The sequence below is a fragment of the Hyperolius riggenbachi genome, chromosome 2, assembly GCF_040937935.1.
Source record: "Hyperolius riggenbachi isolate aHypRig1 chromosome 2, aHypRig1.pri, whole genome shotgun sequence".
In the NCBI taxonomy this organism is placed as follows: Eukaryota; Metazoa; Chordata; class Amphibia; order Anura; family Hyperoliidae; genus Hyperolius; species Hyperolius riggenbachi.
Window position 1 is genome coordinate 497,688,552 of NC_090647.1, and position 15,766 is coordinate 497,704,317.

Sequence of the window (15,766 nt, forward strand, 5' to 3'; positions counted from 1 at the left end):
CATTTAAATAATAATTTTCATATATATATATATAACCCTGCATTTTACATCTTAAATCAATCAGTGCCATTAAGTCCCTTTTGAAAACAAAAACAAAAAAAGAACATTTTGCCCAGTTGATCCCATCTTGCATGTGAGGACACTGCATTTGGCATGAAGCAGAATCAAAAAGATATCATACTTATTAAGTTAAAATATAATCCACACTTAAAAGGATAAGAGCATTTTAAAGGAATTGATATAACATATCTGTGTTACAAAAGCCATTTTGTAATTTTAATTTAAAGTTAATAAAAATGACCTTTCTATTTCAGTCTATATAGTCCGCTGTGATTGTTTAGACATGGCAGACAATTCAAAATATATAAACATGCGTCCAGCACAGCAATACAATATATGGTGAATGACACGCCCTCAAATTTCCTGTGCGCTCAGATCTGCAGGTATGCCCAGTTACCACGTTCTGTTCAGGTGCTCAATCGCCTCGGCAATTCTCTGGCATGGCCTCACAACATATATCATGTGTTAGTAATTTTATTATAATGTAATATAGATTGTTGGGTAAACAACCCTTGAATTTGCAGAAGTGCACCTGAAAAAGGTGTCTGGTTCCAACCAAGTTATAAGATTTTTGGGCGGTTGATAATTTATTCGTTGACCTTGCTACCATTACAATGCATGTATAAATAAAATCTAACTTTTATTATAAAACATAATTTTTTGGCATATGGATCACACAGACTTGTGTACAAAAAGGCATTCTTATTAGTATTTATAGAGGACTGACATCTTCCGCAGCGCTGTACAGAGTAAATTGTCTTGTCACTTAAAAAGACACTGAAGCCAAAAAAAAAAAAAATATATATATGATATAATGAATTGGTTGTGTAGTACAGACAATTACTAGAATATTAGTAGCAAAGATAATATTCTCACATTTTTATTTTCAGTTATATAGTTTTTTTTTATAACATTGCATCATTCTCTAATATTTGCAGTTTACACACTACTCAGCATTGTAAATGATTTTACAGAGCAGGCAGGTAAACTTTTGAACTGTTCTCTGCAGGAAAAAAAACAATACAGTGACCGACACTTGAGATAATAAGCTTCAGAAGACAGAGCTCTCTGCGACTTTGAAAGTCGTGGAGCTCAATGGTTCTTTTGCATAGATAACAACTGGAGTTTCTTAACTTTTCCTGTACTGGAAACAATATTAGACTCATGTCTCTGCTCCTAATGTTTTATTTCTTAGCTGCACTACACATACAAATCATTATATCATAATATTTTTTTCCGCTTCAGTGTCTCTTTAACTGTCCCTCAGAGGAGCTCACAATCTAATTCCTAACATAGTCATATGTCTATGTATGTATGGTGTAGTGTATGTATTGTAGTCTATTGCCAGTTTAGGGAGAAGCCAATTACCGTATCTGTATGTTTTTTGGGATGTGGGAGGAAATCAGAGTGCCCGGAGGAAACCCACATAGACTGTAAAGACACATTTACTTAACTGTGAATATTTATTCTATACAACTGTGTGATCCAGATGATATTATTTTTTTTATATGGTACCATAAAAATTGTATTTTAATTATATATACATTGTAATGGTAGGCTGATATCATCAATACAATACTAATGACACCAAAAAGCCCTGTGTATAATTTGATAGGATGAGTGCAAACTTTCAGGTTCCTACATATTCCCTCCATCATGCCCACAGCAGCCAGGTAGGTGATGAGAAGCAATATATCTGCTGTAATAGTTTCAATGTGCTGTGTATGGTTGTCCTAGAGGCAATCGCTTAGATTTTTATTAAAGCACTACTAAACTGGAGAACAAGCAAGGCAAGTTCTAAAAGGAATCAGGTGGGTAACTAAATAGATAGTGAATACAGAAGCCAAGCAGTGGAGAAAATAGTTTTTTTGTAGGCCTACTGTTCTTGATAAACTGCGATATGTTTTATTTCCTTTCCTTTTTGGGTTCACCTGTTGTATAGATCAGTCAGGTGTGACCAAGTTACAACAAAAGCAGAAACACATGCTAGACTACATTTCCCAGCATCCTTGCATTGAATTAGAAACCATGTGACCTCTACATGAGGAGGCAGGACTTGTAGCTCACAGGAAGTAGGAGGTTAGCAATTATAAGACCTCAATCTGCTAACAGGAAGCTTTAGAGATCATAAATCCGTACAGAGAGGTGCACAGCTGTAGGCAAGAAAAGCTGAATAGTGGAAGTTTTTTTTTTCAATTTGAAAAGTTCAGTCTCTTAATTCATAATTGAAATGCATTATTTTGGTTGCTTTGAGAATTGACCTTATTTATTTCTGGGTTTCGCTGGAATTAAATGGTATTAAGAAATGAAAATCTAAAAAAACAACACAGTTTTGTGATAACGAAAGTAATACCTATAAGACCCCGCCATACTTGTTTTAATTGTTCAAGAGTAAAAAAACAGTTTACACTGTACATTACACTGGTTCTGCTTTTGACTCTTAAAGCGGTATTAAACGCTGACATAATATTCAATAAAAATGTAATTTTCCTACTTTTTACATCCCATACAGTTATCATATTTGCTTTTGAATTATTATTCATTTAGAAATTACAAGTTTCCAAAGTACAGTTTTATTTGCTCTGAAAGCTGCCATTGTATTGTATTCATAACTGGTGTATTTATATTGTAATGTACCCAGTAATGATTTCTGAGCAGTGTATCAGTTCTGGACACATTAGAAGAAGTTTCTGCACAGTCAGGGAATGTTTACATTTCTCTCTGCTACAATTACGGTAAGTAAACACAAGATAATGTTATCACCCGTTCGGATGCGGATCTCCCTCTGTTATCGGCAAAGGCAAAAAAGAACCAGTGTAAAATGTACAGTATATAATGTTTTTTTTTTACACTTGAACAATTCAAAAAAAAATATTATAAGGCAGGGTATTATAGATATTATTATTTTAATTAACACAATACATAGGTTTTTTTGGGGGATTTTCATTTTTTAGAGTTTAAAGACAGACTAAAGCGTTTTAAAATACCTGTTTTTATTCATCAAGCCGCTTCAGCATTATAATCCAATCTGATTCGCCGCAACAGCGCGGCAGAACGAGGTCTTTCAATCCCTGAAATCCAGGGGCTAAATTCCACGACTTTCCAGGTCATGGATTTTGCTGCCCAGAGGAGGCAGACCTTTGCGCTGTAGCTCTGCCTCCAGTCACGTCAATCTCCGTCTCTCCCCACCCCTCTCAGTGAAAGAAGACTGAGAGGGGCGGGAGGAGGCGGAGATCTATGGAGATTGCTACTGCACAAAGCTCTGCCTCTACCAGGAAGGAGCCCCGAATTTTGCCCAGGGGATTTTGGGGCGATTAAGAAGACCTCATTCTGCCGCGAATCAGTCTGGATTATAATTCTGAAGCAGCCTGATGAATAAAAACAGGTATTTTAAATCACTTCAGACTCTCTTTAATACCACTTTTAACAGAGTCAAGTAATCAGTTTATCACCACTATGGCCTCAATTCATTAAGCTTATCTCCTGTCTTTAATAATGTTTATATAGTTATCACCATGGTGATGAGGCATGTAGTATTCAGGAAACATTTTACCCCAGGCAAACCTAAAGATAACTCTTCTGTCTTTAAGTTAACTCTTCAATCCTTAAAATAACTCCAGAATTCTAAAGTTAAAGACAGGGGCCCATATGCAATTCACTTTTTCACCTGAGTTTTCTCCTAGGTAAAATTTTCAAACTTGTCAATAAAATGCCCTTTAAACCACCAGCAAGCAAACAAATACTCAAATTAATTTTGATAGTACTTTTTCAACTACTTTTTGGTACTTTTACCCTGCAAAATGCTAAAAAGTTATAATAAATCTAAAATGAAAAATTCTCTCCTAGGAGAAAACTCAGGTGGAAAAGTGAATTGCATATGGGCCAGGCTGTTAACCTGCCTGGCGTTCTATTAAGATCGCCAGGCAGGCTGCGGGAGGGTTTTTTTTTAATAAAAAAAAAACTATTTCATGCAGCCAACTGAAAGTTGGCTGCATGAAAGCCCACTAGAGGGCGCTCCGGAGGCGATCTTCCGATCGCCTCCGGCGCCCAGAATAAACAAGGAAGGCCGCAATGAGCGGCCTTCCTTGTTTTGCTTATATCGTCGCCATAGCGACGAGCGGAGTGACGTCATCGACGTCAGCCGACGTCGTGACGTCAGCCGCCTCCGATCCAGCCCTTAGCGCTGGCCGGAACTTTTTGTTCCGGCTGCGCAGGGCTCAGGCGGCTAGGGGGGCCCTCTTTCGCCGCTGCTCGCGGCGAATCGCCGCAGAGCGGCGGCGATCAGGCAGCACACGCGGCTGGCAAAGTGCCGGCTGCGTGTGCTGCTTTTTATTTCAGCCAAATCGGCCCAGCAGGGCCTGAGCGGCAGCCTCCGGCGGTACTGGACGAGCTGTGCTCGTCCAGACCGCCCAGCAGGTTAATTAACTGTGTGTGAAAATAACTAGAGGAGGTAACTTAACTACAGAGGAAGTAACTTAAGGAATGAAGAGATAAGAGAACGCTCTCACTGTGTGGAGGTAAGTTTTCTCTTGCCTTATTATCTCCAGCATGATCTTAGTGAATTGAGGCCTATGTCTAAACTGATGAGCCGTGAGAGCAGCTCGGAAACATAGCCAAACTGCAGCATCCAACTCCTACTCCGTCTACTTCTGATAAACTGGGACGAAGCATTGCCAATTCTGTACTGTAAATCATTCAAGTGCAGCTTTACACATCAGACCACTAGTAATATTCAGTCGCAAAATATTCAGTCGCAACTCTTCCTCCTGGGACAGGAAAGTGTGAAAAATTCAGGACAGGTGAGATTTTTTTCATCACATAAAGATATGTAAACAATTCTTCTTGTACATCTGGGATAATACAAGGAAATGAACCCTGAATACAAAAGATATTTAAATAAAAAAAGCTCTTCTCAAGGGGGCGCTATAAGACAAGTAATTGCATGTCATTGCCCAATATTTAAAAAACAAAACAAAACAAAAACATAATATCAACACAGTAAGACAAACAATAAAAAAACTTATGTAAAAAAATGTAAAATATACCTGGAAGCTATAAAAAAAGGATAAAGCGTAAAAGAGGCTTAAGGTGCCAAGAAAGTAAAACAAAGAAGTGGGTTGGTCTTACTTTTTTCGTGCCCACTACATAAATTAAGCAAGCATGGAAAATGCTTTTTAAAAAACATTTTTTTGAGGGACAATGTAATCATTTGTATGAACTCCGTGAAATGCTTAAATAATCGAGGATGAGATTCCCAGCCTTTAAATCTCTGTTCTTCCAACTGGGTATTAAATAAAAAAAACAAAAACATATTTGGATGACCTCGTAAGATAAGATAGGCCAATGGTCCTTCCCAAGCTTGGTACTGGAAATGTACAATAAAACTTGTTAGTTCAGCAAGTCATATCACTCAGCTGAATCGCTGAAAAAATATATAAGTATGAAATAATTTCATCTCTTTGCCAGACAACTTCACAGCATTTCAGGATTCGTCCTCGGTTTTCCTCCAAGACTCTTCTTCAGCAATGTCCTGGGACCAAAGTCAATTCACACGTCAATGTCAATAAGAGGACGTCACAGTCCTGTTCAATATGGCCGCCAGACCGCTTCCTCCAGACGTGCCGTGGTGCCCATGTTGGTCGGGGAGTTGCTGTGGCTGCCTTCTGTTTCCACCACATCGTTTTGGTTTGGGAGGTTGGGATTGAGCAGGGCAGACCCTGTGGAAGCATTAGTGCAAGGGAGGATGCGAGGAGGAGACCTGTCACCCCCGGACATCATGGAGAACTGGTACGATCCAGCTGGTGTTCCATAATAGAGGTGGTAAGGGGTGGAGCTAGTTTGGAAGGGGCCACCTTGAGCCTGAGAAGATCCTGGATAGGGTGGTGGTAAGTAGGTGTGGTACCTGGTAGCAGTGTTCATGGCCGACATGCCGATGCCGATTCCTGATGTCACCGGAGTTGACGTGTACGTAAAAGCTCCCGGATAGTGCATACGAGGGTCTGAGATGGACGGCAGGGTGGAGAACTGGCGTTCAATCCCAACTCGAGGGTCACTGAATGCCGTCAGGTCTGAAGCTCCTGAAGGAAAACAGAAAGATGCAAAACAGTCATAAGAGCAGCCAGCTCAACACTCATTTCATTATAAGTATGAAAATGACATTATCGATATGTGAATGCTGCCAACCTGTAGCAAGGTGCATTTCACTGTTATCTGCTCTTCTGGAGCTGAAGGTTTCAGGAAGGGGAAGTGATAATTGATAGACTTATTGCGTTGTGCCAATGCTAGGCTCATCAGAAGCACTAAAGTCAATCCGTATGAGAAATTTAGCTTAGCAGATTATCATAATTTTCTGACACCAGAAAAAAACAGTTTTTAACAAATTCCCCATTCACACTTGCAAAACGGTAGCGATTAGCGCTAGCATTTTGCGGTGGTGATTTTTAAGCGATAAACGTGTATTTTTCACTGGAAATTTTTGTGTTTTTTTTTAAAGCAACCACGATTGAAATACATTGCTCAATAATTGCGAAAAAATGCTGCATGTAGAACACTTGCGTTTCCCGCTAATCGCGAATAACCAGCAATCGTGGCAGTGAGTTCACTGCCATATAGGTCACATTGCAATGGTGCTTTAAAAAGCACTAGCGCTCGCCGTGGATTAAGCGATTAGCTGTAAATGCCCGCTAATCGTCCAAGTGTGAATGGGCCCTAAATGTGTGGGAAATGTGTCTACAAAGGACAACAATAAATATCCCTCTCTGAATACAGGAAAGTATTAAGTAGTAGAGGCACTATATGTCCATGTTTATTACATCACATCACATGTTACTTAACCCATTCGCGTTCCGTCGTTTTCACTTGAGCAATGTTCACCTCCAATTAATTAGCCTATAACTTTATCACTACTTATCACAATGAACTGATCTATATCTTGTTTTTTCCGCCACCAATTAGGCTTTCTTTGGGGGGTACATTTTGCTAAGAGCCACTTTACTGTAAATGCATTTTAACAGGAAGAATAAGAAAAAAACTGAAAAAATGCATTATTTCTCAGTTTTCAGCCATTATAGTTTTAAAATAATACATGCCTCCATAATTAAAACTCACGTATTGTATTTGCCCATATGTACCGGTTATTACACCATTACAATTATGTCCATATCACAATGTATGGTGACAATATTTTATTTGGAAATAAAGGTGCATTTTTTCCATTTTCCATCTATCACTATTTACAAGTTTAAAATAAATCAAATATAGAAATATTTCATCTTTACATTGATATTTAAAAAGTTTAGACCCTTAGGCAAATATTTACATGTTTTTTTGTATTGTAATGTTTTTTTGTTTTTTTATATTAAACATTTTATTTGGGTATTTTTGGGAGGGTGGGGTGTAAACAATAGTTTTGTAATGTAAATGTGTGTTTAGTTTTATTTTTTTTACTTTTAGTTGTAGTTTTACTTTTTGGCCACAAGATGGCGGCCATGAGTTTGTTTACATGACGTCACTCTAAGCGTAACATACGCTTAGAGAGACGCATGGGGGAGGCAACAGCCAGAAAAAGCGCAGCTTCCGAGAGAAGCTGTCGCTTTTTCAGCGGGGGAGAGGAATCAGTGATCGGGCACCATAGCTCGATTCACTGATTGCCTGGCTAACGAACTGCGGGGTGGGAGCGCACGTGCACGCGCGCAATGGGCCGTGGGAGCGCGCATGGTTCCTGGACGTAGAAACTACGTCCAGGAACTAAAATAGGTTAAGTGCTATCCTTTAAAGGACAACTGTAGTTAGAAGAATATGGAAGCTGCCATGTTTATTTACTTTTAAACAATACCAGTTGCCCGGCAGCCCTGCTGATCTATTTGGCTGCAGTAAAGTCTGAATTACACCAGAAACAAGAATGCAGCTAATCTTGTCAGATCTGACAATAATGTCAGAAACACCTGATATGCTGCATGCTTGTTCAGAGTCTATGGCTAAAAGTATTAGAGGCAGAGGATCAGCAGGATAGCCAGGCAACTTGGATTGCTTAAAAGGAAATTAATATGGCAGCCTCCATATCCTTCCAGTTTCAGTTGTTCATTAAACACTTCAGTGCTAATGCTGTGAGCAAAAAGCAATAAGCTGTGCTAAAGAAATGTAGTTTCTGAGGGAGCTCAAACAAACACAGGGAGGAGAAACAAACTCCATGTGGTTTCCAGTTTAAGACTTACAGTGGGCATTGCGGGAATATCGCGCCGCTCGTTATCCACGCATTGCATACAGTGAAGCATACAGTCAATGAAAAGTATGCTTCACTGCCACCGTTAACATGCACATTCTATGGTAATGCACTGTTAAGAGGCTGCATGGCCTTACTGTGAACATCACATAGGTGTGGCATTGCAGTGAGATGCTCCGCGGTACACCGCACTACAACGCACCACTGTCCTAAAACTCTAGAGCTAGGGGAAAAAAATACATACAGTATCCTTAGCATGCTTTGCACAACCTGTGGCAACAGCTACTGTAGAACTACAAATCCCAGCATGTCATGTGAGTATTTTATTTTCCCCTAATTATGATGGCTGTCTGCTTCCGTGTGCAATAATCAGAGCTCAGTGTCTGGAATAAATTCAAGTGTTCACGAGTGCAGAATGTGGAGGCTGATCACTCACCGATGTGTCAGCAGAGAAGTCCCCTTCTCAGCTGACAGCCGCCTGCAGTGTGACCTGCAATACTGTTGTTGTTATGGGAAACAGAACTTTTGCATTATATATATATATATATATACACTCTCTGTCACCATCTTTCATTAAGGCTGTGACACAGCATGAAAAAGTAGTGTTTTAGGAGTGTTTTTGAGGACGCCGTCCTCCGCCATGACGGTGCTCCCCCCACTCTCCAGTACCAGCTGATCTGGGACCCGGGACCCTTCTCCATTGCTACTGCACACTCAGCCTGCCTTGCTACTCAGCCACAAGGAGCAACATCTAAAGGGAGACAGTAAGAGCCCACTGGGCAACACCAATGCCAGCTGCTCTATGCCACAACACAACTGCTTATCTGCTGAACTGCTGCACTACTATCTGGCTACTACTCGCTGCATTTCTGAATTGTCAGCATGGAACCTATCTTTAATCTGGCTTGCTTGCTTGTATGTGCAGAACTCACACTACATGCTGTGCTGAACAAAGCTTACTCTGATGTGTTTACTGATATGCACATTGTGATATAAGGAAACAGCTTGGTTACAAACTGCACCAGTGATAAAGAGGACTTCTTGTCTGTTCACTGCTGCGGAGTACGCCTTTGGGCGGTGATCTAAGTGGAATTGTCGCAGGCCATCAAGAGTACCTGGTGTTTACAGCAAAATCCCAGAGTGATTATTCGAATTGCTTTATACCTGCATTACTGTATAGGCTGAGTGAGCAAGGCTTCAATATACCTTTTGCATGATTGCATAACTCCCCAGGATCCGATTGGGACATTGCTTTAGTATGTGTGAGGGGTGCACAGGGATGACTGTCTGCAGCATATACAGAGGAGCTCCTGTCGGCTTGTGTGCATTAGCCAGTACCAGCGTGCTTTAGTATGTGTGTGGGGTGCACAGGGATGACTGTCTGCAGCATATACAGAGGAGCTCCTGTCGGCTTGTGTGCATTAGCCGGTACCAGCGTGCTTTAGTATGTGTGAGGGGTGCACAGGGATGACTATCTGCAGCATATACAGAGGAGCTCCTGTCGGCTTGTGTGCATTAGCCAGTACCAGCGTGCTTTAGTATGTGTGAGGGGTGCACAGGGATGACTGTCTGCAGCATATACAGAGGAGCTCCTGTCGGCTTGTGTGCATTAGCCGGTACCAGCGTGCTTTAGTATGTGTGAGGGGTGCACAGGGATGACTATCTGCAGCATATACAGAGGAGCTCCTGTCGGCTTGTGTGCATTAGCCAGTACCAGCGTGCTTTAGTATGTGTGAGGGGTGCACAGGGATGACTGTCTGCAGCATATACAGAGGAGCTCCTGTCGGCTTGTGTGCATTAGCCGGTACCAGCGTGCTTTAGTATGTGTGAGGGGTGCACAGGGATGACTGTCTGCAGCATATACAGAGGAGCTCCTGTCGGCTTGTGTGCATTAGCCGGTACCAGCGTGCTTTAGTATGTGTGAGGGGTGCACAGGGATGACTGTCTGCAACATTCACATGCAGCATCTCTTTGGCAGTGAATGTCTACTAAACATGCGCTAGTCGCACATTCTACAAATCTGCCCACTGCAACACGGTTCATAACGCCTTGCAAATGCCAAGTGTGAAAAGAGGAGTGGCTAGTAGTGATAGCGGAAACACACATGTGACTGGGCCCTAATCACTATGGCATCACTACATCTAATAACCCCTAGTGTTAGTGATACTGAGTAGTTTAGCAAGAAGCAAGACCTGTACCTGCTCGTGTCTGTGGAGGGGCCACGACAATGAGGGCAGGTTTACCTGCATGCCGGCCTCTTGCCGTGGTGCTCCACACTGCGCACCATCCTCCCGACACCCCCTCCCAGAGCAGGGACAAGGTCCTCCAGCACCCAAGGCTGAGACACCAAAGTGCGCCCCTCCATCCCTCCCACCCCAGCTGTCACACACTGATTGATATTAGACTAACAGGGCCACAGGGCCCACAACCTCCCCAACACCTTAATATCTAGTTATCAGGCTTGCAGTCACTGCCATGTATCCCCTTTTCTTATTTCTTTCTGCTTCATACACAATTAGGAATGACAGCTGAATGATATGTGCGCCCCCTCCTACACTGCGCCCTGAGGCTGGAGCCTCTCCAGCCTATGCCTCGGCCCGGCCCTGCCCCCTCCTGCCGGGGAAAATTCTGGCTACTTCCTCCTTCACAGAGAAAGTTCCATCAGTGAAGGAGGAAGTGTCGGGAGGATGCAGGGTGGCAAGAGATGGTCATACAGGTAAAGGAACCCTCTCTGTCATGGCCTGCTTTACCCTAGCGATACTCACCTAAGAAGCCTTGATCATTAGAACCCCTTATACTGCACCTGATTTGCATTAAATTTGCATGCACCTAATGTGAATGCAGTCTGAAAAAGTAATTCACCTTCCCCCCACCCACCTATTACCTCAGCCCAGGATCTCTTTCTCAAGCCGAAATATCTTTATGGAAAAAAATAAATCATAAAGACAACAATGATTGTTTTTCATCCTCATCTGGATGGGTGAGTTATGTAAGTGCAAGCAGCGTGCTGAGCCGTGATCCCCCGGTGGTGACAGAAGAGGTTGGTCCCGTCGCTGTGAGTGAACAGATTGCTGAGAGAGATAAGTTCATGGAATCCTCTGTGCGGCACTAATGAAAGCAGACTGTCAGTGCGGAGCTTGGCAGCTCACACGGCACCGCGAGCGTAACATAAACAGCCCCGCAGGTGAGACACAGCGCCCAGACAAGGTGTGCCGTCTGTCTGCACAGCCCTTACTCAGGAGTCTGGCTGCACTCTTCCTGGGAGTATGACGATGGCCACACATTGCTGTCTGCCAGTCTGCAGCCTGGACAAGATAAATTGAGCATAGGATGACTAAATACATCATCTGTGAAGCTTTCTCCAGAGACTGATTAAAGCACACCTGAAGTGACATGTGACATGATGACATAAACATAAGTACATATAGTACTAGTCCTACTAATAACTTGTCTGAAATCCCTTTTTTGTTTTCCTGTACAGCATGGGTTAAAAAACAAACAAACCCAAACCAGTGGTATTATTAATGCAGTCGAAAAGAAAGTCGAATTTAACCAGCTGTCCCAAAGTAAATAGAAGGTAAAACCTTTTTATCTGTTTGAGGAAACGATGCTGGTAAGGTTTTAGTGCCAAAAATTGCTTCTATTTGCTTTGCAGCTGAATGATTTAAAGTGGACCTGGACTCTTGCACAGGACAGATGGAAAACATAGAGAAATACACCCTTTATGTATTTAGAGAGTTTAGCCTGTCTAATTCCCCCTCATTTGTGTCTAATCACAAGTTGTAATTTGGACTTTTACCTGTGTCACATGACTTCCTATGGCAAATAAGGCAGATAAGCTTATTTGAGAGTGCAGGCTGTAAACAATATGTCTGCTTCAGAAAGTAGAAACAGTGCAGATGTATTTTAGGATTTGTATCAGCTGTAACAAAAATATTTTTTGTTTAAAGGTTATTATGCTGTTGTGCATCTTTTAGAGCAGAGAGGACATTCTGCGTTCAGGTCCACTTTGACTTTAGACTTTCATGGCTGCTGTTTAGAATTCAGTCTTGAAATTTCAGCCCTTTCTGCATCACTAATGTTCTATTTACCATCAGTACTACACATACAATTCATGTTCTCTTAAGTTTATTTTCAATGAAGGCATGCTTTAAGTAAAAACAGGGTCCTGGGTAATATAGCAGCCTTAGCGCCACCTATTTGCCACCTGTATTTTAGTATAGTGAGGGGACAGGGTCAGCTAGGCCTCTTGCCATCTGTCTTGGGTACCTTTTCAGTGATCTCAGGTAGAGGTGGCAGTGCTTCCCAAGACAGGCTTCTAAATGACTATCAGCATAGGAAGGGTACACAACTTGCATTCAAAACAGATTTACCAAATTAACAGTAATGGATGATGTTAGCTTCCAAAAACCGTTTGCATGTAGAGTGTTCCGTACTGGACACTTCCACCCCGATGAGGTCATTCTTCTGGAAGGGACCCTAAGTCATCACGGTGGAAGGGTCCAGTACGGTCCCTTGCGCACAGCAACAGGATGCTTCAATGTGCACAGCAACACGTACAGTTTAAACAATGCCTCACTCTGATTGACATAATTAGACCTTTTGGTATGTTTTGGTTTAGTCCAGCTGTAACCCTACAGTTTGGGGAACATACCTGATAATCGGCTGGAGATCTCGGCGCTGAGCGATGACATTCCGCTGGCCCGGCCTGGCGAGATGGGCGTTGCGGGGTGCACAGATGGGGTGGCGATTGATCCAAGATACTGATAAGACTGGTCATAGGACCAGGAAGGAGATGTCTGAACTTGTCTTGAATCTGCGGAAAGGAAAAGCAAACAAACGGGTTTATGGAGATAAAAGTGAGATTACGACAAGAGCAGCTCTGCTTGGCTACAACACCGAGGAGCTCTCTGACACTTCATAATGGGGCCGACAATGAGGTGTGAAACGTGAGACGCACAATCACTTTTCATACATCACAGCCTAACATTCCACACTGGCTGCGGCCGTGAAGGCTCATCAGCAGAACACGGCGGTAAAAGTACACTCCAATTACACTGCGGTCACACTGATCCTCATATGAACTGCTACAATGCTTTAAGGGGAACTCTGCCTGAAATGTACAAAAATGCCCACTGCACCCAGAAAGTTATCAAGTTAAAGCCTTAGTACAACTTTATTTATGCATGACAGTAAATCCGCATTAATTAGCAATGCACAACGATTTGTGCATTTTATGTCTGTACTTTTCTTAATAAATCTATTAAAATGATGTGGTTGGCTGCATCCCGTTGCTCCACTTCATGCTGAGTTGACAGTGTAATTTCTACTGGACAGTAAACTGCACAGACCCCTCCCCAATCTCAACAGTTCATATTTTCTACTGGCTTTAGAACTCTCAGTAAACAAACATTCTGCAGAGACCACCTGATAGGACTAAAAGTTATCAACACCTGTGATAAATGACAGAATATAAATCATGCAGGGTGAGGAAAGATTTTACAATGGGCAAACACTGACAAAATAATTTATACAATGATATTGTAAACAAAAAGAAGCAATTTTTTTCGTTATTTTTTAATACAGTTCCTCTTTAAAGTTGATCCGAGATGAAAAACTAACTATAACAAGTAACTTGTCTATATATCTTAACTAAAATTTAGATAGTTTGCACAGCAAATCTAGCTGCAAACAGCTTCAACAGTATATGACAGGGGTCCCCAAACTTTTTCGGTCAAGGGCCCGGGTCAACGTACTTCAGACTGATGGGGGGCTGGAACATACATAAAATGATGTTGAAAAACATCACATTAAATCTAGGACTCCCAGCAGCAGCCATTCAGTCATGCGGCACCCGATGAACGTCTTTGTGCACCAGACAGTGAAGCATACCCAGGTGACAACCTGCCATCCAGTTTGACAGCAGTGCCACCTGATGCAGAATTGGATTGGAAGCCAGGGAATGACTGCTGGCTTCTACAGTAAGTGGATGAGTGGTGCCAGCACTGCTATTCTATATGCGGGCCGCTGATATTTAAAGGTGCAAAGGGCCACATCTATAAGTTATACATTTTGCGATTGGGGGCCAGTGAAACAGGCTCGGGGGGCAGCATTTGGCCTGCGGGCCATAGTTTGAGGACTACTGGTATATGATTATTTCTTCCTGTGATACAATGACAGCAGCCATGTGCTGTTTGTTACATTACACAGGCAAGCTGATCTGTATCTCCAGCCCTCAGCCTGTGAAAACTTCACTCCCCTCTCCTCCTCCCTCCTCTCTCTGAAATCTCTGGCTAGTAACACCTCCTCCTCCTCTTGCCCAGACTGAGCTCCCATAAGCCCTTGCTACATCTGTCTCAAAGTGCCAAGGCACTGGAGAAGCTGTGGGCAAGAATTGTTTAGTTTATAGGGAATTAGAGTATTAAAATAAAACAAAACAAAGAAGCCAAAACAAAAAAAGTATTTGGCTTGGGGAATGCCCTATAAACTATATGAAAGGAACACAATTGTGCAATGAGTAAAAGTTTATCTCTGATCTACTTTAAGTATAAGTATGCTAACACTTGAAACCATGTAAATAATGGGGGTGGGAGGGTAGAGTATGTGGCATTAGGCTATGCAATTATATCACCTTGCACAAACTAGCTGTGTGGCTATCAAGAACTAGCTGTATGGCTTTCATGATGCTTGTCACTTGGCAATATGGCCACTAGATGGCAGTAAGTCCCTAACATTGGAGGATTTACCTGGAGGTGTGAAGAGGAAGAGGCTTATTGGGTAACACAAGTACCACACTAGCCAGTGCTGGGAGGGCTTCACACACAATGCTCAGCAGAGACACTCAGTAGGTGATGAATAGCAATATTGACCTCTGGACAGCATTCCAAATGCCGTTACTCACTAATACAAATCCCAGAATCACAGCTCATGAGGATTTCAAAATCCTCGCTGCTCTCACATCCGCTCCATCAGCAGCAGCTCAGCCTCTGTTTATATTAGCCAGCTGGGAGAGGAGCATCTGCAGCCTCCATGCAGCAGGGCTGTCCTGTGACTCATAGAAGTACCGGCTCTACAAGCACTGCCTATAGGCTTTCACAAGAAGACCCTAAAATCACAAAAACTGGACACAGTAGCGTTTTGGGAACGATGGCGATTCTATACATGCTTTAGATTGTAAGCTGGGAAGGGCTCTTTCCGCCTTTTGTGTCTCGAAAATGATTATACATTTATGTTACTTTTATCACTGTCATTACCAATTCTGTATTTTGTATCATTTTTGTATTTTGTCACTCATTATGTATCTTGCATATTGGTGTACACTATTGTCTGTATTATGTACCCCATGTTCGTTTCTTACTTTGTACAGCGCCACGGAATATGTTGGTGCTTTATAAACCAATAATAATAATAATGCTAATCGTGATCGCTCAAGAATCGCCGCCAAAATGCTACAGGTAGCGTGTTTGCGATTATCGCTAATCGCAA

At 42.1% G+C, this 15,766-nt stretch overlaps 1 protein-coding gene across 1 annotated transcript in view; it reads right to left on the bottom strand.

Moving 5' to 3' along the window:
• Positions 1-4,387: 4,387 nt before the first annotated feature.
• RUNX1 (RUNX family transcription factor 1) overlaps positions 4,388-15,766 on the bottom strand; it is a 125,178-nt gene continuing 113,799 nt past the window's right edge. The window contains exons 5-6 of the mRNA XM_068270454.1: positions 12,936-13,097; positions 4,388-6,137 (exon numbers count right to left, since the gene is read on the bottom strand). Coding sequence (XP_068126555.1) covers positions 5,647-6,137; positions 12,936-13,097 — 653 coding nt within the window. The 3' untranslated portion in view covers positions 4,388-5,646. The remainder of the gene's footprint in view (positions 6,138-12,935; positions 13,098-15,766) is intronic.